At 33.9% G+C, this 23,156-nt stretch overlaps 3 protein-coding genes across 4 annotated transcripts in view; 1 reads left to right on the top strand and 2 right to left on the bottom strand.

Moving 5' to 3' along the window:
* Nucleotides 1-23,156, bottom strand: part of LOC133175534 (large ribosomal subunit protein eL36-like) — a 415,093-nt gene that overhangs the window by 88,905 nt on the left and 303,032 nt on the right. The window lies entirely within an intron of this gene.
* Nucleotides 1,460-18,741, top strand: LOC133175453 (bifunctional peptidase and arginyl-hydroxylase JMJD5-like). Its single transcript, XM_061310559.1, has 7 exons — nucleotides 1,460-1,745; nucleotides 2,068-2,222; nucleotides 2,924-3,093; nucleotides 4,621-4,781; nucleotides 15,810-15,983; nucleotides 16,754-16,871; nucleotides 17,770-18,741. The coding sequence occupies exons 1-7, from the start codon at nucleotides 1,492-1,494 to the stop codon at nucleotides 18,142-18,144; spliced, it is 1,407 nt and encodes a 468-aa protein (XP_061166543.1). The 5' UTR covers nucleotides 1,460-1,491; the 3' UTR covers nucleotides 18,145-18,741.
* Nucleotides 9,267-10,532, bottom strand: LOC133201962 (uncharacterized). The gene is made up of 2 exons (XM_061337752.1): nucleotides 10,461-10,532; nucleotides 9,267-10,336 (listed from the first exon to the last, which is right to left on the bottom strand). Exons 1-2 carry the CDS (start codon nucleotides 10,525-10,527, stop codon nucleotides 9,849-9,851), a joined length of 555 nt encoding a protein of 184 aa, XP_061193736.1. The 5' UTR covers nucleotides 10,528-10,532; the 3' UTR covers nucleotides 9,267-9,848.

Genomic DNA, 23,156 nt, shown 5'->3' with positions numbered 1-23,156 from the left:
AGGACTTCTTCTTTTCATGGAGTTGTTTTTGAATAAATTCTGCTTCATAATTATTGAATACAAATTTAGGTCTGCCAGCAATGGGGCACAATCAGCACCCATGGGAACAATTCACGAGAAAAAAAAGTGAAGAAGTGACTACTTTGTACAAAAGAGCAAGAAATGACAGTGGTATGTCATTGTATTTAACATACATGTATATATTGTTCATAATAATTTTTCAATCTATATTTCTAATATATAGATAGACCTTTTGTTTACAAACAGTTCTACATCTGGTTATACAGATAATACAATATGTCATGAAAGATCTATTTTTTTCTCAACACATTTTTAGGTTTAAGATCTAACACCCCACCCCATCCCCTCCTCCCCCATGATTAATAATTTAGGAGGGAAAATTAGTTAAATCTCTGCATAATTATTTCATTTTTATTGAAAAAAAATTAAATGTGGCTTATATATGAACTAGTATGGTCAATGACATGCATGCTTTTTTATGCATGTCATGGATTTGTTATTTACTTTTTTACTGCTTTTATTTATATAAATCTATATCAAATGATAAATAAATGATAAATTTATGAACTGATAAATTTTAGCCTACTGGAAGCAATTATTTAATTTTTTTTGGATAAATTACAAAAAATTAATATAATAATTGAGGATTTGCATTTTATAAGCTTTATTTTGAAAAATTGTAAATAAAATAACGTACAAGTTGAGGAAGATACACATAAAGAATTATTTATTTTTGTGTTTTAGTTTTAAAATATGTGCAACATCCTGTTCAACATGTCATAATGTCAATTTATGAATTAAGTACAAAAAAATGCAGGAATACATCTGAATTTTGATGAGATTTGACAATGAGGTAAATTAATGCCAGGCACCAAAAAAAAAAAAAAAATGATTACAACATGTATTTTTGATTGAACTTTATAGAACATGTATATTCAGATATTTGAGCAGGCAGTGAGTTATCTCTATACATATGTGAGGTTTCACTTTTTTTTTTATTATCATTGGATTATTTTCTTCCAATATATTCTTAGTATAAATAAGTTCAGGTGAAAGATTGTTTGAAACTTGAAATACTGTAGCATGTATTACATAAATGTGTATTAAGAACTGCATTTTTCTTAAACAATATCAAGACTGCTAATTAAACTATGGTACTTTTTATGTGTCCTCTAAGGTAATTCTTAGCCACCAAAAAGATTTTTTTTAATGCATTAAATTGTGCAATTTTGAATTTTAATAAAAACCAGATGTAAAGCTCCTGATTATGTGGTTTTGTAAATGTGCAGATCTGCATTTTGTGACAAATATCAAGGCTGCTGCACTACTTGTTGTGTCATGTAGGGTGATCCCTAGTTACAACCACTGTGATACTGCACTTTTTTCTACCTGTCTTTGACTTAACCGACTTTTCATAAATCTGTTCTGCACAATTTCAAATTCTCTCCATCAGCTGTAGGAAATTAAAGGATGAAGAGCAGTTTACTGGTTTTTGTGCTGTTAGCAGTGGCTTTTTGTGAAGTTAAAGCTAACCCTCCTGGACACTTGAAGCCCCTGGGAGGCCATAGGGATCCCACTGGAGAGATTTTAGTTATGAGGAATTTCCCCTCCCCCTGGGTCTTTCACGAGGAATTTGTTAAGAAGAGTCAGCCATTAGTGATGAGGAAAGTCCTGGAAAAGGACAATATCCCAGCATACCAACTATGGACAGATAAATATCTCAGGTAAAAAAATTACTCTAGGGGTTTTTATGCCCCTGTAAGTTTAAGGTTGAGTGAGAGAGAGGGGAGGGGGGTGAAAGAGAGGGAATGAAAGAGTGGGATGGAGAAGAGAGAAAGAGTGAGGGTGGGAAAGAGAGAAAAAGAGAGGGATGGGGAAAAGAGAGAGAGAAAAAGAGAAAGAGTAAGAGAGAGTGAGAAAAAGAGAGGGTGGGGAAGAGAGAGAGAGAAAGCATATGGTAATATGGAGGAGCATTGTGAGTTGTGGCCTATCTTGTTTCACTATAGGTTAATCTCCTAGCACCTATACATATCAATTAAATTTCAGGGAGAATTTTGGAAACATTCAAGTGGAAATAGAATTAAATAAAAAGGAGAACCGGACCAGTGGATTATATCAGAATATGACCATGTCTAAATTTGTTCATGATTATCAGACAGAGAATATGTACCAAGTGTTTGAGCTCACACCAGAAATGAAAAGTATGTTGACCTTTTATAATTTTGATTTCATGGTTGTATTGTTTAGTTGGTGTCAGCTAAACAATTTATATTCTTTTCATTACTTTGTTAATGTTGGAGCTCATTGTAGACAAAACATGTATTAATAATGATTTGCTGCCTTGACCCAGAACAAAGCCCATTTTGTTTAGGTCAAGGTCACAGAGGATTTGACCTTAAGTTTGTAATGTAGAGACTATTAATGCTTTATAGAGATTAGCAAAGTGACATTTGAATAACTCAATTAAATTTTTTTATGAAAACATTCTATGTGTTCACATGAGCACAAGAGCTGACAAAATTGCTTGCCAGCATTCCTTATTCCTGTAACAGACATGTCTGCTATTGTTCACCTGTTGAACAGGCCTCTGACTCTAACAGTGCCTTGTTGATATCCATAGTTTGAGATTGAGACATTTAGGGGATGGTTTCTTGTGGACCACCTCTTGTGTATTGTAGATTTATGTTTGTTCATAAAATTCCAAAGTAATGGACTCAATAAACTATGGATATCTATAATTATTCAATTTTGCCTAAAAATGGAGTATTAAGGAGGTCCAACATTGCAATCTACACTGTACTGGTAATTATAGCTCCTTGTCTTAACTCATGACATTATTCATTGTCAAACGAGAGTTTCTGCTCTATTTACTATTATTTCTTGTTATTTTCAATGATTTTAGAGGACTTTAACCTGCCCCTGAGTCTACAGTGTGGGGGGTTCCAGAACTTCCTCTTTGCCATGATTATGTGGTTCAGTAGTGGGGACACTAAGTCCCACCTCCATTATGACTCTCTTGACAACATGAACTGTCTCTTGGATGGAGAGAAAGAATTTATCTTCTTTGACAAGGTTTGACTTTGAAATATTAGTAATACTAGACATATTTCATCCTAGCAAGATTTATTTTCATTTAACAGTAATTGTTGAAAAAAAAAATGTATAATGGGTATTTTCTGGGAGTGGAAATTTTTGTGATTTGACCTCTTAAATGTGGCAAATCAATTTCTGTGTTTTCAGTGCGGTTGCATTGAATTTTTTTTTTTTTTTATGAAATATAACTCCCAGATATTTAGGATTTGAGAGAACACTCCAACATTTTAGGCATTTATACCTCTGCAAACGAAGTTGGTGGGAGGGTATATAGAAATCACCTTGTCCATCTGTCCATCTATCTACTCTCTGTCTGTCTAGCTAACCATCTGTCCATGCAGTTTTATATGGGCTATATATAACTTAACTAATTGGAAGCTCATACGTGGTACACAGATCACTTATGACTTGAAGGAGTGACTTGACTTTTGATACAAGGTCATTCTGGCAAGTTCAAGGTAAATGACAGAAAAAGTATAAAAATCTTTTAAGTGCTCTATCTCTGTAATAGAGAATCTGTGGAAACTCATACTTGGTACAATGATTGTTCATAACAAGTGGGAGTGTCTTGACTTTGAACCAAGGTCATTTTGGCAATTTCAATGTGACTAGCAGAAAAGGTATAAAATTCTTGTCCAGGCTACAACTTTTTAATGGAGAATTATTGGAAGCTCATGCATGGTCAAAGATTGTTCATGACCAGAGGGTATGTTTTGACTTTCAGCTGAGGTCATTCCTGCAAGTTCAAGATCAATGTCAGAAAAAATATAGAATTCTTATATGGCCTATAACTTTGTTAAGGAGAACACTGGGCGCTTGTACTAGGTACAAAACTTTTTTTATGACCTGATGGTGTGTCCCAACCTTGACCCAAGGTCATTCTAACAAGTTCAAGGTCAGTGGTATGAAAAGTGTTTAAGTCAGGTCAAATCTAGAATTTTCTAGTAGAGAAACATTGGATTTTTAAAGTTTACTTATGATCAGTGGATAACAAAGATCTTTTTTGGCAATGCAAAATTTGAAAGGACACTAAAAAAAATTGAATCAGATGGGTATCATTTTGTAAGCTCCCTCGCAGTACCTCTAGTTTTGTATAAGATTGATATATTGATGAGTTCAGGGTGAATCACGACTAAAATAAGCTCTGATGCTCTGCTAACTTAGTGTCCAAGTAACATTTACATGTATTTCATCCCCCAAGTAAGCAATTTTTTTTTGTAATTTATTATGTATTTATTGCAATAAAATTATAAGTTACATCAAATTAAAAACTACCTTGATGTCAGCTCCACTTACCACTTTTGTGTAAAAAAAAAATTGAATTTACAGTATACGGAAATGAATATCTAAGGAAAATTTTGTGTTTGCAATCTTTACAAATTTATCTCTTATCATCCGCAAAATTCCATAAAAATTGGACAGCTGCAGAAAATATCTGTTATATGGCATTTGTAGGTCAAGTACTCCTTTGCTTTTCATCCTAAATTATAAATTTTGTTTCAATAGAAGTATCTCCACTCGGTAAGAGAGAAAGGATGGAATAGTAAAGGTGGATACAGCACAGTGGATGTGGAATCAGTGGATATGATCAAGTTTCCACAGCTACAGAATATCCCATACAACAGGATCACAATCAGCAAAGGGGATTGTTTATTTATACCATACAAGTGAGTAGATAGCTTATTTATACCATACAAGTGAGTAGATTGTTTATTTATACCATACAAGTGAGTAGATTGTTTATTTATACCATACAAGTGAGTAGATTGTCTATTTATACCATACAAGTGAGTAGATTGTTTATTTATACCATACAAGTGAGTAGATTGTTTATTTATACCATACAAGTGAGTAGATAGTATATTTATACCATACAAGTCAGTAGATTGTTTATTTATACCATACAAGTGAGTAGATTGTTTATTTATACCATACAAGTGAGTAGATAGTATATTTATACCATACAAGTGAGTAGATTGTTTATTTATACCATACAAGTCAGTAGATTGTCTATTTATACCATACAAGTCAGTAGATTGTCTATTTATACCATACAAGTCAGTAGATTGTCTATTTATACCATACAAGTCAGTAGATTATTTATTTATACCATACAAGTCAGTAGATTGTCTATTTATACCATACAAGTGAGTAGATTATTTATTTATACCATACAAGTGAGTAGATTGTCTATTTATACTATACAAGTGAGTAGATTGTTTATTTATACCATACAAGTGAGTAGATTGTCTATTTATACTATACAAGTGAGTAGATTGTCTATTTATACCATACAAGTGAGTAGATAGTATATTTATACCATACAAGTAAGTGGATTGTTTATGTTATAGTTACACTATAGATATTAATTGGTTAGCTGTAAATACACTCACAGTTTTTCATTCACGAGGGGCGGAGCCCCGAGTGAATAAACACTGTGAGTGTATTTACAACTAACCAATTAATATCTATTGTGTAAGTTACTTGTACCAGAGGACCAATGAGAGAAAAGCGAGTTGTTAATTAGCACCGCCTACTACGAGGTGTCAAACCACGGTCCGGAGTCTGTATAAATAGCTGTCTCCATCTGCAAGGATCATACTTGACTGCGGCACTGCTACTGCAAGTTGTTGATAAAAAATTTGGAATTGGTACGTGTGAAGATATTGTACCTTTGAAATGTTGAAGACGCAGAAAACATGATTTTTTGCAGGTACAGGTATAGGGGTAGCGATTGTAGGCTTTTATATTCAAGCTGTTAACTCTGAAAGAAAATTTATCTTTCTAGATAATTTTTTTTTTTTGAAAAAGGGGGGATGGGTATGGGAAACATCGCCATTGAACTTTATCTTTATGGCAGTCGGCATACAGAAAAAATGAAATGATTTGTGACGTTTTAATGAAAGTTTGAAATGGTATTGGAAGTAAAAAAAAAAAAACGTGGGGACTTCTGAAGTGAAATTGCTAAATGTATTTGGAGATGGGAAAGAAAAAACGAGAATTCGAGATAGGACGTATCATTTACTGATTAAAGGATACACGGAGAAAACATACAGAAACATTTATGAAGCGAATATTGACAAGCTAATGTTAGTATTTTTTGAAATTAAAAATGTTGACATATCAATTCATTCATCAGCCATTGCCAAGGTCTTGAAATTCATCAGTCAAGGTCTTGACACAGTCCATGGCTTGATGCAAAAAGGTGGGCGTGACTTAAAAAGCTGTGATTCTTCTGGTAAATACACCACAGCAACATCAAAGCAAAATCTTAATTTACCGCCAGTCCTATGGTACAATTATACCATACAAGTGAGTAGATAGTATATTTATACCATACAAGTGGATTGTTTATTTATACCATACAAGTGAGTAGATTGTTTATTTATACCATACAAGTGAGTAGATTGTTTATTTATACCATACAAGTGAGTGTGTGCGTACAATGTGGCACAGGACCAAGAAAATATCTTGATTATCTCAATTAAAGACTATCATGGTAGCTCCTTTGGTAGAGCGCTTGCTCTGGAAGGTTATGAATTTGAACCCCAGCTGCGACTGACCTAAGTTGACAAAAAATAGGTAGCAACTGTTCCTTCCCCAAGCATTCGGCACTTTGAAGTGAAAGTTGTGGGTCGATCTTAAAAAAACCAAAGCCCCATGTCATGGCAGGCGTACGGTCGATAAAGATCCCTCACTGCTCAATGGTCCTGAGTAAAGATCTAAATTTGAAGCCCTTCACCAGTATATGGTGACATCTCTATATGAGTAAAAAATTCTCAAACGGGATATAAAACGACATACAATCAATCAACCAATCGATCAAAAATTATCTCATATCTTAACTAGAACTGCCTCAACAACTTTCAGATTAACTTGCATACAGTGTGAAATCACTAATTTTTATGAGGTTTATTATACCCCATGCAACTAGTTGCGGGGGGTAAAATGTTTTTGACCCGTCCGTCAGTCAGTCAGTCAGTCCGTCCGTCAGTCCTGTTTTTTTGTCAGCACAACTCCTACTAAACCGCTGCACAGAATTTCGTCAAACTTTGCAGATATTTAGGACACAATGTGTAGATGTGCATATTACGAGGAAATTCCGATTCCATTATTTTTTCCGGGAATTTCGGCACTTTTCAACTTAGATTTTTGGCCATATCTTGAATATAGAGATGAACAGTTTGTCAGCGCAACTCCTGCTAAACCGCTGCACAGAATTTCGTCAAATTTGCAGATATTTAGGACTCAATGTGTAGATGTGCATATTAACAGGAAATTCCGATTCCTTTATTTTTTCCGGGAATTTCGGCACTTTTCAACTTAGATTTTTGGCCATATCTTGAATATAGAAATGAACAGTTTGTCAGCGCAACTCCTCCTAAACCACTGCACAGAATTTCGTCAAACTTTGCAGATATTTAGGACACAGTGTGTAGATTTGCATATTACCAGGAAATTCCGATTCCATTATTTTTGTTCTAAGAGTTTTGCCTATTATTGAAGAAAATTTCCAGCTAGGTAATAAGGAAATCCACTGGAATCAGCCTTTGTAATGACATTTTATGTGAAATATTTTATGACCTTAAAAGACCCCTATTGAGATCAAAATTGGTGCTTTGCCTTAAATAATTTCATAAGTACAGTATATAAACAAATTCATATGACTACATCATAATTTTGTTTCCATCAATTATTTAAATGTGTAAATTGTCATGTGTTGGACATGGACTTTCACTCATTAACAAATCGAAATCACTGAGGAATTTAAATAACAGTTTGTCAGCATAACTCCTGCACTGAATTTCCTGAAACTTTGTAGGTATTTCAGACATAATGTACAGATTTGTATATTACCAAGAAATTTTGATTCCATTATTTATCTAAAAACTTCAGCCCAATTAAAGAACAAGGTACACTTAGGGTCATATAAGGCCTATTTTCAGAGGTTGGAAATTTTTTACCCTAATACTCTCTAGGACATGGGCTCTCTGTATATAGTAATATTATCCGTGTAACATTGATAGTTTTTGAGATACAACGTAAGAAAGTTGACATGCATAATTATGAAGCTGTCATCCTAAATACCAAGGAAAGCTTTCTTCTCCAATATTCAATCGAATAAAGTAATGCAAAACCTTTTCTTGAAATTGATACCCGAGTAGACAATAAACAAATTTGCAATTTTTGAAACAATAAACACATGTAATCATTTGGACTACCCGAGGTGTTAAATATTTACCGAGCCCAAAGTGGGAGGTAAATATTGTATTTATTTCAAAAGTTGTCAAATCATCATTTTGAATTTGTAGAAAAACTGTCAATGATTTTTTTATTATATCACTCAATGATTTAATGATATTTGTTTGAAAACCTTGCAACTTTCTTTATTGGCTGTTTATGTCTGCTGAAGTCCTCACCAAACCCAGTTAGAGATGCAGGGGCCCATTTTACAAAAGAACTTAAGACTTATCAAGATCAAAAACTTTTGATGATTGTAAAATCTTGCACAATTAATGCTTTTATATATAAATTAAAAATTACCTGCATAAAGACTAAAACCATTTTCTCAATTAGGTAAAAAAGAAAGTTATTTGCAAAATTACATTTGGTCTTGGTCATAAGTTCTTTTGTACAATGGGTCCCAGGATCTTATAAGACAACAAAAATAACATAACCAATTGTTCCAATTTGGAAGTTTTCAATATATTTTTGGTTCGATGTAAAAATTAAATGTTATATTCACCAGGAGGGTCTAGTGCAGGTGAATTTAACCAAGTTTTCAGAATGCTGAACTTCAGCCAGTCATTTAGCTAGGGATCATTCTATCATGAATAAATCTGATTGTTAAATAAAATATGTCCTAATCATGAACAAAATAGACAAGCATATAAACAGTGGGGTAAAGGGAAATAAAGGAATCCCTAATATATTTTATTTCTTCTGTACCAGACAATGAGACACAATCATAAAAAATTCATAAAGTGTTTGAAAACATCTGTTGTATCATTCATTGACATGCACATGCATTAGGTTTCTCTATAGCTAGAACTCAAGAATATTTCATTCCAAAATATTGGGACTCTGGAAAAGTCTCTAGTGATTCATTTTTTTTTTTTTTTTTTTTTTTTACACATTTTTGGTCTCCATGGGTCAATATGCATACAGTAATTCATTTAATATTGTAACTCTATCATAAAATGATTAGCTTATTATCTTAAATTGCAATTTGAAAAATTGTAGAAATAAATCAATAATTCATTATCAATATACTTGCATTCAGAGGAGTGTACTCAAGAGTATCACACATATTCCAGTATTTTATAATCACTGAATTTTTACCAGACACATGTAGTGTGATAACACTACCCAATCCATGGTGAACATTACAACTGAATATTCATCTTCACAGGTGTTGATATTCATAAGCCTAAACAAAATATCTTGTATAACTAAATTTAACGAAAATTCACCTATAAAACAGGTATATGTACATGTAATTATCATCTGGAGTTACTGTGTTACTGTACATTATTCAAATTAAACACTGGTTAAATAAAACTTTTCAATAACAGAATAATACATTTTTAGATAAAAAATCATAAACAGAACAGAGAGGCTGATCCTTCATATCGTAATACTAGAAATTGCATATGGAGAGTATGATACTAACAATAATTCTTAAAAGTTTTGATTTATTATGCAATGTTGAATGATGAGTCTGAGATTCACTTTCACTCCTCTTCTGTTATGAAACATCTTTCTTCATCCTCACTCTCTGATTCATCAATTGGGAGTGCAGCAGCATCCTCAACCAAACTACACCAATCACGCACACCACAGACACCACTCCCCTCATGACGAGCAAGAGCCAAGAACCAAATCACACTGGTAACGTGAGCACACATGCCCACAACTCTTGCGCCAACTTTACATTTGCAAAACCAGGATTTGATACTGACGTCATCATATCTAATCCAAAGTAAGTATTTCTTAGCTGAAATGTGTCTACTTTGAATCTTTGCACAGAGGATACCAGCACAATCATTACTGATGAAAATTTCATACTTTCCTTCCATCAAATGCTCGTGTGTGTATGACTTTGCCAATCTGATTTGGTAAACACCAAAGGTCAACTGGCGTATTTCCTCCTCTGTCAAACGAGGAAAGACCACATCATGGGAGTCGATCCTCTTCCATTTCATGTTCCGCTTCTCTAAACCTGTAAATTTTATTTTTAAATGGATGTTCAATTTATTCTTCAAAGATTTTTTATATTCATATTTGAAAATCTTGCCACATCAATTGTAAGGCAAATCATATTTAAAATGTAAGATGATGCTTACCTCTCGTCTCAACATAATCCTTTAACTCATTCACGCCATTTGCAAGAAATCGCATTTTAGCAGCCATCACAACATCTTCCTCCTCCATTCCAGTGCTCAAGTCTGGTCTAAACTTGTTGCAGATTGCACTCACTATGCGGACATAATCTCCAATGTGAGGTATTTGAGTATTTGGGATAGTCCTGCTCAAGTAATTCCATGTCTTTAGCCTGCCATTTACTGACTCAACAACCCACCTGAGCTGTAACACAAATACATACTATGAATTCATCAACCAAATATATATATATAAAAGTCTGTTACATCCTTATTTTCTAATTCATTATTACAATGTATACTTAAATATATAGAGAACATTTTAAGTTTAGAATTGCAAAAAATGTGACCTTCAACAGATTAAATGAATAATTATATTGCTGGTATTTTATTTTCAAGTACCTTGGTCACAAATCTGGTTGCATTGGCTTCTTCTGTGGTGTGTTGCTTTGAATGAGAAGTAAGGAAAGATGGCATTTCAACATGTATCCCCATGTCATCTAGCAAAGCTTCTGCATCCTGGAAACCCCTGTCGACGATAAATATATCATCTTCTCTGACCCATTTCCTCATGTCCTCTACATTTGTTTGGATCATGTGATTTAATATCTTTGCATCAGAATTTTTGGAATCTGCCAGATAAGGACCTAATACAGAAATTATATATCCACTAGTTGAAACAATGATCATAGGCTTGACTAAAGGCCGGTGTTTATGAATGCTGTAGGAACGACGTGAGAAAGAAAAGTTCCCACTTTTTTGGAGATATACGTATGTTCCATCAAGAACAAGAATGGCTGGATTTTCTGTCATGCTGCAAAGGAGTTCCTTGGCAAGGGGACGAGTATGGTGATTAATGACATCCTCCCTTGTTATATGAGAAAACCCCAAATGCTTTGACACAAAATCACCCATCAAAGCATTTTTTGCAGATATAACAGCAATCGAACCTGAAAACAGAAAACCCAGTTTCAATTAATGTACATGCAATATATGCATTTTTAATTTTACATGTAATAATGTAAAAAAAAAAATTTAAATGTAGTGTTTCACTCAGCATAACATGTACATACCTGCCATTTTTTCATGCCAAATAAGGTTCCAAGTAGTTGATTACTCAAACCACATCTGAGTTTTGTCAACAATAACGCCACACATGTTCTGGTACTTCTATTCTTGGATGCTCTTAAGTCGGTCTCCACCAAATACGTCATCAATTCATCAAACTGATCCTTTGTAATTCCTGTGAGATTGTAGTAATCTTCACTTTCCATTCCATGTGAATCATCAAAATTCAGTCTCTTGTTCTGATTCTGGATAGCTACCTCCCTGGTTTGTCTTAAAACTCCTACAATGGTGGTCCTGTTAACATTTGAGACAGAACTGGTTTGTTTCAGCAGATGTAATGCCTCAGTGTTGAACTCTCCATCAGAAATATGCTTAGGACAGCATCTAGAACCAGGTGGAACAAATGTTTCTTTTTGGATGAATACATTTAAACGAGTATTTTCTGGAACTACCACTAGCTTTGGCCCCGGTTTTTTACAGATGACACAGTTGGCGTGGCTCTTAGAGGTACTTGGAATGGACAGTATTACTGAAGGTGGACTCTGCACACTCTGCTTTGATGATGTTTTTGGCATTTTGTTTGGCTCAGGGCTGTCACAAATAGTATTCCTTGTTGATTTTGTTTCACACATGTGACGACACTTCCTGCACAGCATGCTGTCATCAGAAACATCCATACAAAGTCTTCTCTTAATGAAGTCTGCATGCTCCTTCTTTATCCTGTATCTGTCCTGTTGTGATGTTCATTTACAGCACAGCAAGCAGGGGTAAAACTTAGGCATTCTAGAAGAGAAGTATATATACATAAAAAATGGTCATTAATTACAAGCAGTTACATTATTGTACAAGTATGATAATGTCACATGACATTTGAACTTTACATGTGTTAATGAAATTTATGTAGAAAATTTTCAGTGAAATTCAATTATAATATTTGATATGACAATAAATGGTTAATTATGAGGAAATAAGGATTCAATCTAAACATCCAAATGAAACCTTGCAAGGACTGCATATAATAGACAATAAGATGTTATCAAAAATTTTTTGTCATACCTGTGTTTCCTATTGCATCATCATCACCATGGAAATAAACTCCAACCTCCGAACACTTCAGGGTAACACAGGATCATGATTTCTGTAATAAAAATGTACAATTTCCTTTAAGGCTACAAAATATTTGTTGACATTTATCAGTATTTACATTTTTAGTTAAAATGTAAAATACTTGAATGAAATTAGTCTAGTCATTTTAATATAAAAAAGGCTAAAATGTTGAGCCTGATAAATATTTGAAAAGTTAACAGAGGGCTAAACAGACATACAGACAAACACAGAAAGCTAAACGATCAGAGAAGCTCACTTAATTCTTTAGATCAGGTAAAATAAAATACTTTATCTCAAATTACCTAGTACAATAGCAATTTAACATTCTAAAATATAAGGTACAATTATATTTTCTATCGAGAGAGAGAGGAAGAGCAAACACCTTGGGAGAATGCAGACATGTTGGTTTTACTGGTACTTGTGGTGTACTATGGGGGGGGGGGGTCAAGGGTCCGGACCCCCCCTGGAATTTGCAGAGTTATTAAAAATATATACTGTTCAAGCAAATAAAAAATGACTTTGGACCCCCCTAGAAAACGTGGACCCCACCATCACCACCACGAAACAGGCGTTTTCACGTTTGGGAAGTGGATTTTACGTTTTTTTTGTTTTTGTTTGTTTGTTTGTTTTTTTTTTTTTTTGCTTGTCAAGAAATTTTGGGTTTGGATTTTTTTTTTTGACTGGGGTGGACCCCCCCCCCCCCCCCCCCGGATCCACACCTGTTAATAACATTACTATTGCTTCAGTTCAGGGGCTTGTATTCATCTGATTAAACAAGATTAAACAAACAGGTATAGAGAAAGCTGACAAGGACTAAAACTGAACATGAAATGGTTGATATACACAAATGCTCGAGTGTGGCAGGTTGGCTTTTAACAAAATAAATGACTACATATACATGTAACTGTCAAAATGCAAAGCTCTGGTCAGAAGTTGATAGTCTTACTCTGGTTACTGCATATGTGGTTGGGCAGTTCCCCTTATACCTAGCAGAAACATGCCACATATGCCTTAAATATGCTTGTACCTACCTTGCTGTGATAGTTTTGCAGGAATTAATATCCATGAGAATTTTTCAAATAAATTTTAACACAAATAAAAAAAAATACATCACTAGACAAATATTTCTACAATATTGCCAAATACAGAAACTCTCCTTGGTTCAGAATTTATTGCGTGAAGGAGACATACTGACAGTTCTTCATACAGTAGCAAATACGACACCCCCCCTCCCCCCCCCCCCCCCCAAACTCCCAATCAATCTTCGGTCTCGTGGCATAAAAATCTTACAGGCTTGAATCAAGTTGGACAATTATTTTTATAAAGTTCAATTCAGTTATTTAATTTCTGAGAAATTCTCTTGTGTAATTTGACGGTATATTTTCAAATAATTACATCGACGTTTACAAATCGACTACTGCTCGACTTTTCACATACATGTATATGTATGCACCTAGTGTGTCACACGTTTAGCTTTTGACTGCCAGAGTTAAGTGATAAATTTTTGCAATGATAATTAATATATATATAATTTTTTTTTTTTTTTAATGAAACCCCCCGCACATGTCAAAACATAAAAGCAGGGGTTTGAGTCAGAGGAATCTCGGATTAGCATGCATGTTTTGTAGATATATTTGTTTTCAAGTAATTGTCAATCAATCCTTACCTAATACAATCACATAGTAATAGTCGTTTTGGGTCTGTCGGCAATCTTTACACACACCTAGTCACCCAAACACATCACAGACACAGTTCATGTTCACAATCTGTCAAATTTCATCAGTTGTCAAACTTGTCGTCTGGTACGCTACGAACTTTTTTTTCCAGAAACCGCCGAACGAAATTAAAAATTCCGAATTATAATGATTATGATTTGCATTCATTTAATTAAATATATTTTAAAAATTTGAATTATTGTTACATTTGTACTTTGGGATAGAAGGCAACATTGCAGATAAAATTGTTACACATTTTAGCGATTTTCCATTAAATATGTAGGCCATGGGACTTGTTCCGGAAATGCCAAATGTTTGAATTAAACTATGAGCACACAGAACGCGATTGACGAAATAGATTTTTTTCGGCTAGTCATAGCAATAACTTTGACATATACAAGTATTATCCATCGCGTTGCCTGTGCACATATTAAAATATTTACAAATGTGTGCACAAATTCATAGATTTTCATCAAAAAGTGAAATCCGGGTAAATTTTGGAATTTATAATTCTGATATGTGACGTTTTGGCGCCATTTCCCATGCATGTTTCAAGTACGGGGGTTGTCCCAAAATAACTTCGAAGGGAAATGACAGATTAGCCGATTCTTTATTTTTTTTAGTTTTCCTAGGCCAAAATTATATACTAAGTGTATTTTGTTCTTTGTAACATACAAAGATATATGCAAGAAGTTTTGATGTGATAATTTTTTGCAAGTAATGCCCCTTATTGAATTATACTGTGTATTTAAAATGCACTGTGCCATTCAGTACATGTTGCATTGTCGAGTTTTGGGGGAGCGTGGGGTATGTGAGCTTGCTCACTTTTTCTTTCATTTTTTGTTGATTTCATGGTACATGTATGAAGTGATCTCCAAATTCATTTCCACCATGAATGTTATAATTCTGTGCTACAATGTGAAGTTTCTTCTTTTCCTCTTCAACCACAAAATCATATCTCCTTGAACCAATACTTTTTTTTTCTCAAGCCACAAAAAATTACTTTTACAGTATTTGACACGTAAGCATTGAAGTATTATTTTTTGAAAGATGCAATCTCATAACTTAACTGCAGCATTGATTGCAAACAAATTTGAGAATGGTTTAAAAATGCAGTGGTTATGTTAAGTTTTTTTTTAAATCCCAAGCATTGTTCATAGTTTTGATTTATAATTTTCAAGATTCCTGTGTTATCCTTTGTGTAAGTTGCTGCATTCATGCTCCCAACAGACTTTGGTATTATTTCGGACTTCTGTGTTATATGTATGTTGATAACATTTGATTTTATCTAATGCTTTTTATTAGGGAAAAAAATGAATTTCATCAATGAAAAAAAAAATCAAATGAAAAAAAAATACATGTTTCAGAACAATAAAGTCGAAACCTGTCATATATAAATTAATTAATCTATTATTCCTTGCAGATGGAGTCACTATGTGCATTCTAAGCCAGGGAGAAACTTAGCAGTCAATTTTTGGTTCCATCATTTGCCCTGGTTTAACAGCTCGGATCCAGATTGTGAAGGGTTGGATCCATACCAGAATTCTAGTGTCCCACTATCTACTCTGAAGCAGACAGACGATATTGTTGAGACAAGGTATATTTGGATGATCTAGTCATAATGAGAGTTTTTTTCCCCCCAAATAATAAAATTTCATTTAAGCCTAAATTTGATTTAAAAAAAGAGAAATTTTAAACAATTTGAAACTATTGAATTATTTTTTTATCTTGGGTTTTTCAAGGACATTGTTGATGTGAATTTTTTTTTTTTTTTCTGGCATATATATTTTGAACTTTCCAAAAATTTAAATCTAAAATGCAGATTTGCTGAAAATATAGGCAAAGGTGGCATGGAGAAGGGTATACATTGATGATAAGAAATGGAGTCCACAACTTAATTTTGGAGTATATGAATATGAAGCTTTTTGGAGGGAAATATTTTGCAATACATGTAGTACATGTACATGTACAATAAAACATGGCAAATGCTTAAAGTAAAGTGCCAGTGATGAGCCACTTTGATTTATTATAAATGGAATTCATTATATCTGTTAAGATTACATGTTTTGAAACTTTTGGGATTGAAAATCAATATTTGCTGTAAGCATCAGAATTCACTTCTCTATTAATAAGCTTCTGAGCTACAACCGTTTTCTATGGTAGTTATGTACAGTAAAACATGATTATAATGAAGTGCCAGGGATGGAAAAATTTGCTTTGTTATAAGCTTAATTCGTTATATCCGTTAAGTGTTCAAAATATTTTTAAGTCAAGGGGAATGAAAATCACTTAGCTATAAGCGTCAGTTCATTAAAAGCATGTTTGCTATAAGCGTGTTTTACTGTACATTTTATTTTTGTTCTACAGAATGATGTTCTTGGAACTGTTCGAGGATGTCAGGAGTTTCTACAAGGGGTCCTTCAGTGAATACATGGAAAGGGAAATTCCCTCCATTAAACTGGAAGATGTAGAATGTCTGGATGAGGTAGGAAATATATGCAAGTAAAAATTCTTAACAACAACAACTCAATAAAAAATAATGAATGTTATTGAAACAAAGCAGGATTTCCTTTAATTAGACATTTTTGCTTGAAATACTGAGGACTTTTTTTCAGATTTTATCTTTTTTGCACTATAAATTTCTCCTGTCATTGATACTGAAGCATCCCCATGTTGTGTAGATTCATATTAGTTAAGCTAGTGTGAGGCAGTAATATGGATCAAAAATTTTCATTTGAATTTTGTTATCAATAAGATTTTAGTACAGAGAAATACCACAGTTTTAAATTTAAATTGACTTTAAAAATAGGTACAACTTATAATAAGTGTTGATTTTTATTAATAAGGTGATTTAACATTTTTTGACATTGTTCACAAACAATTCCCACAAAATAAAGGAAAGTGAAGCTGTTAACACTGTATGATAGAACAAGACACACATGTAATTTGTAAATTTATTAGAGTCAAATAGATCCTTATAATACCTTATTCTTTCTTCGTGTTCTTCCACACATATATACAGTTGAATTTCATTATTTGGAAGTTCAATATCTTAAATATCATGGATATGTTGAATTGAATTAAAAGTCCCAATAACTTTTTCTTTATATATTTAAACCTCAATATCTCAATTTTTTTGGTTTTGTTTCCCATTGGGTTCGAGATAAGAGGCTTGACTATAATAATATTTTGATAGTTTGATTTAAATCAAATCTTTGATCCACTCCCAAATTTGATAGGTTGCTACAAATTTGTGGAGTGCATCAAAGATCTAATTTTACTTGCATAATTATGATGCTGTGAAGGTTTTTATCAATCTATACTATAAAGAAATGCTTTTGGTTGGTTTATGCATAACTCAAAATAAAAAACATGTATTTCAGGTATTCTCCTTCATTGACAAGGATGGTAACAAAGTGTTATCCTGGGATGAATTATTTTCAATGGACATTCGAGCAGCAATAGACAAATATCCAAAAGTGTTTGGCCAGATATACTCCTATATAACAGGGGATAATATTTCATTCGAGAAGAAAAAAAATCAGGATATAGAAATATCTGGAGATAAGGATCTAGGGGACCTTGTAGTAAAGAATTCAGATAGCATACAGGATGAAGATCAAAGGTCACAAGGTGACCGACCTTCACCTGTAAAAACTCCTGATGACCTTGAGAAGAAGAAACTGATTAAAATGGAAGATGATGGAAATCTAGTCATGGAAGAGGAACCATTAAGGAGTCCTCATGAGGAACTGTGATTAAGTGTTAGTGGTAAAAACAAGTGTAAGTGGTAAAAACAAGTGTTAGTGGTAAAAACAAGTGTTAGTGGTAAAGACAAGTGTTAGTGGTCAAATCAAGTGTTAGTGGTAAAAACAAGTGTTAGTGGTAAAAAGAAGTGTTAGCCACATTAGTGATGAAAGCAACTATTGGTGCCTAATTTATGTATTTACATTACACTCCAGCATGTCCAAAGCAAATCTGGGATGCCCTCTTCTTTCCTCTATAGAACATTAAGCAGAATAGGATTTTCTTAAACATTTCATTCTATAGAAAGCATTCCAGTTTGTGTTCATTTGGATAAACTTTATGAATGAGATATTCTGTCAAATCTACGCAAGTACATTGTGTATGTATGCTTATATTTTGGTGTTACAATGAACTGTAGAGCCTCCAGAGCGACACTTAGGGATCACTTTACCCAGCATTTTTCTGTCTGTCTGTCCTGTGTGTCCATCTGTCACACCCTATATCTTGAGAACTATAAGAGGTATAGATTTGACATTTTGCACACACATTGCTTGGCACTTTGGCTTTTGTGAAATACCATGGTTACTGATCTTTGAACTGGATCTTTTACCTACTTTTCAATATATTTCATACTTCATAGTGCTGGGGGGGGGGGTTCTTTAATTTCTTGGTCCATTTATTTTTTCAATGCTGAAATTTGCCGGTGTTTAAAAGCAGATTCCAAATAAAGATTTACATACTGTAAAATCAAATATTTTCGTTGAGTCAAATTTTTCAAGATTTTTCAGGTTCCTGGGGATTTGATTTCGTGGATGAAGGATTGTTGCGTAGTTATGTATTATATGATATTTTACTTTTCATGGTGGACATGAATTCATGGGTCTCTTTATACCTCAAAAAAACAACAAAAATTAAACCCCCACAAAAATTAGTGATTTCACAGTAGTAAAAGTACCCCAAAAACTTTTCTTAGAAAAAGTTCCACCCTTCTGCATGCTACCCTCCTGTGCATTTTTTTCTTTGCTTTAATGCTAGTAGCAAATAAATATATGACAACCCTTAGATTTATTTCAGTCTTCAATGATGCTATAAAGCAGGTGACACATGCATTCCTTGGAACACTTTAGTATTTGAACAACAGCAAGCCTCCAGTCTTCTGACAAAAAAAAAAAAAAATAATAAAATATTTTTTAAGAACTGGAGTTGTAGAGAAAATTTGTTACTAGCTTGCTTGAATTTTTTCTTCTGTACTTTTTTTGCAAGAATAAAAGCAAGTGTATTATGCTGTCAAATTTTCACTGTCTCACAATATTATGGGAAACCCGGAAAGTTATACTGAAAAATAAAATAGTTGATTTCTTTCATTTTTGGTCCACTTATTTTATTTGTTTTTTTTTTTCAGAAACATAATACAATTGTGTTGGTTGTAGAAATGTTAAAAGATGTGAGTTGACTGAGAGAAAGGCAGGAACTTTGGGTCTTGGGATATGGTAGCAGAGTGTCCATTGCAATGTTGGGGGGGGGTGCTGATCAAAAAATGTTATACATCAAGACATTCTTTCTAAGCTTTCATTTCAGAAAAAAACCAAACTGATGCTGTCCTGCTTATTGAATGAAAAATGGCATGGGAGACAGGCTTGTGAAGAAATATCACCAATATATAAATACCAACAGCATTCTTAAATCACTGCTATTTTTCTTGGTGCTGCCTTAAATATTGTCCTTAACTTTTGATTAAATACTGAGGGTTTTGTTGAAGTCTAATCTGAAAGGGATGGATGGTATCATGGGAGGGTTATGAGTACATGAGATGAATGGTTGGATGGTATCATGAGATGGTTGGTTGGGTGGTATCTTGAGAGGGTTGGTTGGGTGGTATCATGAGAGGGTTGGTTGGGTGGTATCATTAGAGGGTTGGTTGGATGGTATCATGAGAGGGTTGGTTGGGTGGTATCATGAGAATTTGGTTGGGTGCTATCATGAGAGGGTTGGTTGGGTGGTATCATGAGAGGGTTGGTTGGGTGGTATCTTGAGAGGGTTGGTTGGATGGTATCATGAGAGGGTTGGTTGGGTGGTATCATGAGAGGGTTGGTTGGATGATATCATGAGAGGGTTGGTTGGATGATATCATGAGAGGGTTGGTTGGGTGGTATCATGAGAGGGTTGGTTGGGTGGTATCATAAGAGAATTGGATAGTTTCGTGAGAATGATGGATGATTTCATGAGAGGGTTTAGTGGTATCATGGGGGGTTGGATGGTTTCATAAGAGGGTTGGGTATATTATGAGAGTGGTGGTTGGATAGTATTGTGGGAGGTTTTGGATCATATTGTGAGAGGGTTTGTTGGATGGTATCACAGGAAGGTTAGATGATTTCATGACAGGGTTGGATAGTATCATGAGAGGGTGGGTTGAGAAGTTTATGAGAATGTTGGATGGTTTCATTAGAGGGTTGGATGGTATCATGGGAGGGTTGGATGGTATTATGAGAGGGTTGAATAGTATAATGAGATGGTTGGATGGTATTATGAAATGGGTTGGATGGTATTATGAGAAGGTTGAATGGTATCATTAGAGGATTGGATGGTATCATGAGAGGGTTGGTTGGATGGTTTCATGGGAGGGTTGTATGGTACATGTATCATGACAGGAGTGGATGGTATCATTACAGGGTTGGATGGTATTATGAGAGCATTGGATGATTTCATGGTATCATGGGAGGATTGGATAGTATTATGAGAGTGTTGGATGGTTTCATGAGAGGGTTGGATGGTATCATGAGAGGGTTTAATGGTTTTGTGAGAGGGTTGGATTCTTTTTAGGAACTTGGGAGAATTCTTGTATGCAAGGGGAGTATCTTACACATTTAAATAGGTTATGACTCTTCTGAAAAAACTGAAGAATAAAGTCTTAAGTTCTGTTCTAATTTTTAGTTACAAATGGGATAGGGGTGTATAATTGAAATGCAAACATTATCGGCATTTTGTTGCATACATGATATTTAAAGTGCAAAATATGACGGGCATGGCCTTTCAAGTTAAATTGAAATTTTATCATCATTTGTGTATTATGCTTTGCAAAAATTGACATGGCCCTTGGCATTTTTTAGGCAATAACTCTCATTAATCCAATATCATGTCAAGCAAGTTATCTCTCTTATCAGAGGTTCAACATTCCATAACCTTCAATAATTTCTGCCTTATTTCAAGCAAACTAAATAGGAGAGATTTACTAGAATATAAAATTTTGGGAAAAGGACAGTTCCAAATTGCGATGCATGTACACTTAGGGGGCGACCACAGGTACTTCTGGACAGTACACCCCCCTCCCGATATTTACCCCGGGGCTTGGACTTTTTTCACATATTATATTTATTATACTTATTTTAAACAATAAAATGCTTTCTTTGGTTGTTAGTACGGGAATTAATGTCGCAGCTGTTGCAGAAAAAATACATAACCCGCGTAAGCGGGTTATGTAAATTTTTTTCTGCAATAGCTGCGACATTAATTCCCGTACTAACAAACAAAGAAAGTCATTTTATTGTTTATATTTATATCTGTATAAAAAAACATTCAAAGTAAAATTAAACATGTTAAATATTGTATTATAGAAGTGTATGTCATTGTATGTATAATTGATGGAACAGCCGTTGCTCAAGAAATCTATGCAGGTGGCTTGCTAAGTGTTGTTTACTCACTGATAAACGGCAATGGGTTTCTTAAGAAATAAAGGAAATAATATTCAGTGGATGTAAATATTATCATGTGAACCATAGGAAAAAATTGGGAAAACCCCAAAAATAATCGTTCCAAACAAAAAATCCCCCACTATCTCTTTTAATGTATAGTGGGGTATTTTTGTGTGGAACGATTATCTTGGGGTTTTCCCGATTTTTTCCAAGGGTACAAATGATAAATAAGTGTAGTAAATATAATTTGTGGAGAAAAAAATCGAGCAATTAAGCCCCAGGGTTGAATATCAGTGGAAGGGGGTCCTGTCCACAAGTACCTGTACCATTTCATTTTGAAAGGGGGCTGGCAATTTTGTTCGAGTTGGTTTATTTATTTTCATGCCAGTGAAGGACAGATTATTTGTTTCCAAGATGAACAGAGACAAATTACATGTATTTTCTTCTTCACTGAAAAAAGCGTGACAAGCAGAAAATGGAAAACTTCCAAACTCCAATACTTTTTTTTGGGGGGGGGGGGTATAGTAGGATCAGAAAATATCGTATTATTTATTTTCTCGCCAGCTGAGGTCAGTATTATTTATTTCCAAAATCCCCTCCCCCAAATCAAAAGGGGTCCCCTTATCATGCAATCGGTTTAAGCAATTATTTGATGTTAAAAAAGATATGATTAAGAGTTTTTATAAACAAATTCATTTTCGATATCCTCAGGCTTTGCGAATATTTTGGGTTATCAATCTGGATGCTCTCATTAAGGAAGCTCTAAACACTAATGAAAAAATGTTTTTGAATTTTAAGAAAATTATATCATATAAAGGAGTTTATCAAGTTCAGTTTCAACATTAGGTACCTGCCAAATTTCTCTAGGAAAAATCTTCAAAAACAATTTGGTATTGGTTAACAGTAATCTCGGTAGTTTACTTACATTGGTAATGTACATGAAAATAATTTATTCAGTCGCTTTATCTAGGTCTAATATAATGATTAGACTATTTCAATATATTTTAAATTGTGTCATTTTAATACTGTGGATTTCCGTTTAAACATTAGCTTTGCTATACCTGCAGCGTTGATGTCCCTTGATAAGACCAATTTCTCAAGTATTACTGAATATTCTTGCTAAATCTGTCAGAACTAGAATTTCAAGATTCTTGAACAGTTATAAAGAATATAATTTCAAGATATTGGAGCAGATCCATTATCAAGTATCAATCTACAATTAAGTCCCATGAGCGGATCCAGGGATATCCGTTGAGGGGGGGGGGGTAAATATATTTTAAGAGGCATAGAATCTAGGTCCGCCCTAAGGGCTCCTAGATTAAGATTTAAAGAGT

The sequence above is a fragment of the Saccostrea echinata genome, unplaced genomic scaffold, assembly GCF_033153115.1.
Source record: "Saccostrea echinata isolate AGI-Se365-2 ecotype Australia unplaced genomic scaffold, CSIRO_AGI_Sech_v1 ptg000002l, whole genome shotgun sequence".
In the NCBI taxonomy this organism is placed as follows: domain Eukaryota; kingdom Metazoa; phylum Mollusca; class Bivalvia; order Ostreida; family Ostreidae; genus Saccostrea; species Saccostrea echinata.
Note: the sequence above shows the minus strand (reverse complement) of the source record. Positions and strands in the feature narration are given on the sequence as shown.

Coding starts and splice junctions, on each gene's coding strand:
- LOC133201962 (XM_061337752.1), bottom strand. CDS start 10,527: ATGGCTGCTAAAATGCGATTTCTTGCAAATGGCGTGAATGAGTTAAAG. Junction 10,337..10,460: donor GGATTATGTTGAGACGAGAG/GTAAGCATCATC, acceptor TAAAATTTACAG/GTTTAGAGAAGCGGAACATG.
- LOC133175453 (XM_061310559.1), top strand. CDS start 1,492: ATGAAGAGCAGTTTACTGGTTTTTGTGCTGTTAGCAGTGGCTTTTTGT. Junction 2,223..2,923: donor GCTCACACCAGAAATGAAAA/GTATGTTGACCT, acceptor CAATGATTTTAG/AGGACTTTAACCTGCCCCTG. Junction 4,782..15,809: donor TGTTTATTTATACCATACAA/GTGAGTAGATAG, acceptor TATTCCTTGCAG/ATGGAGTCACTATGTGCATT.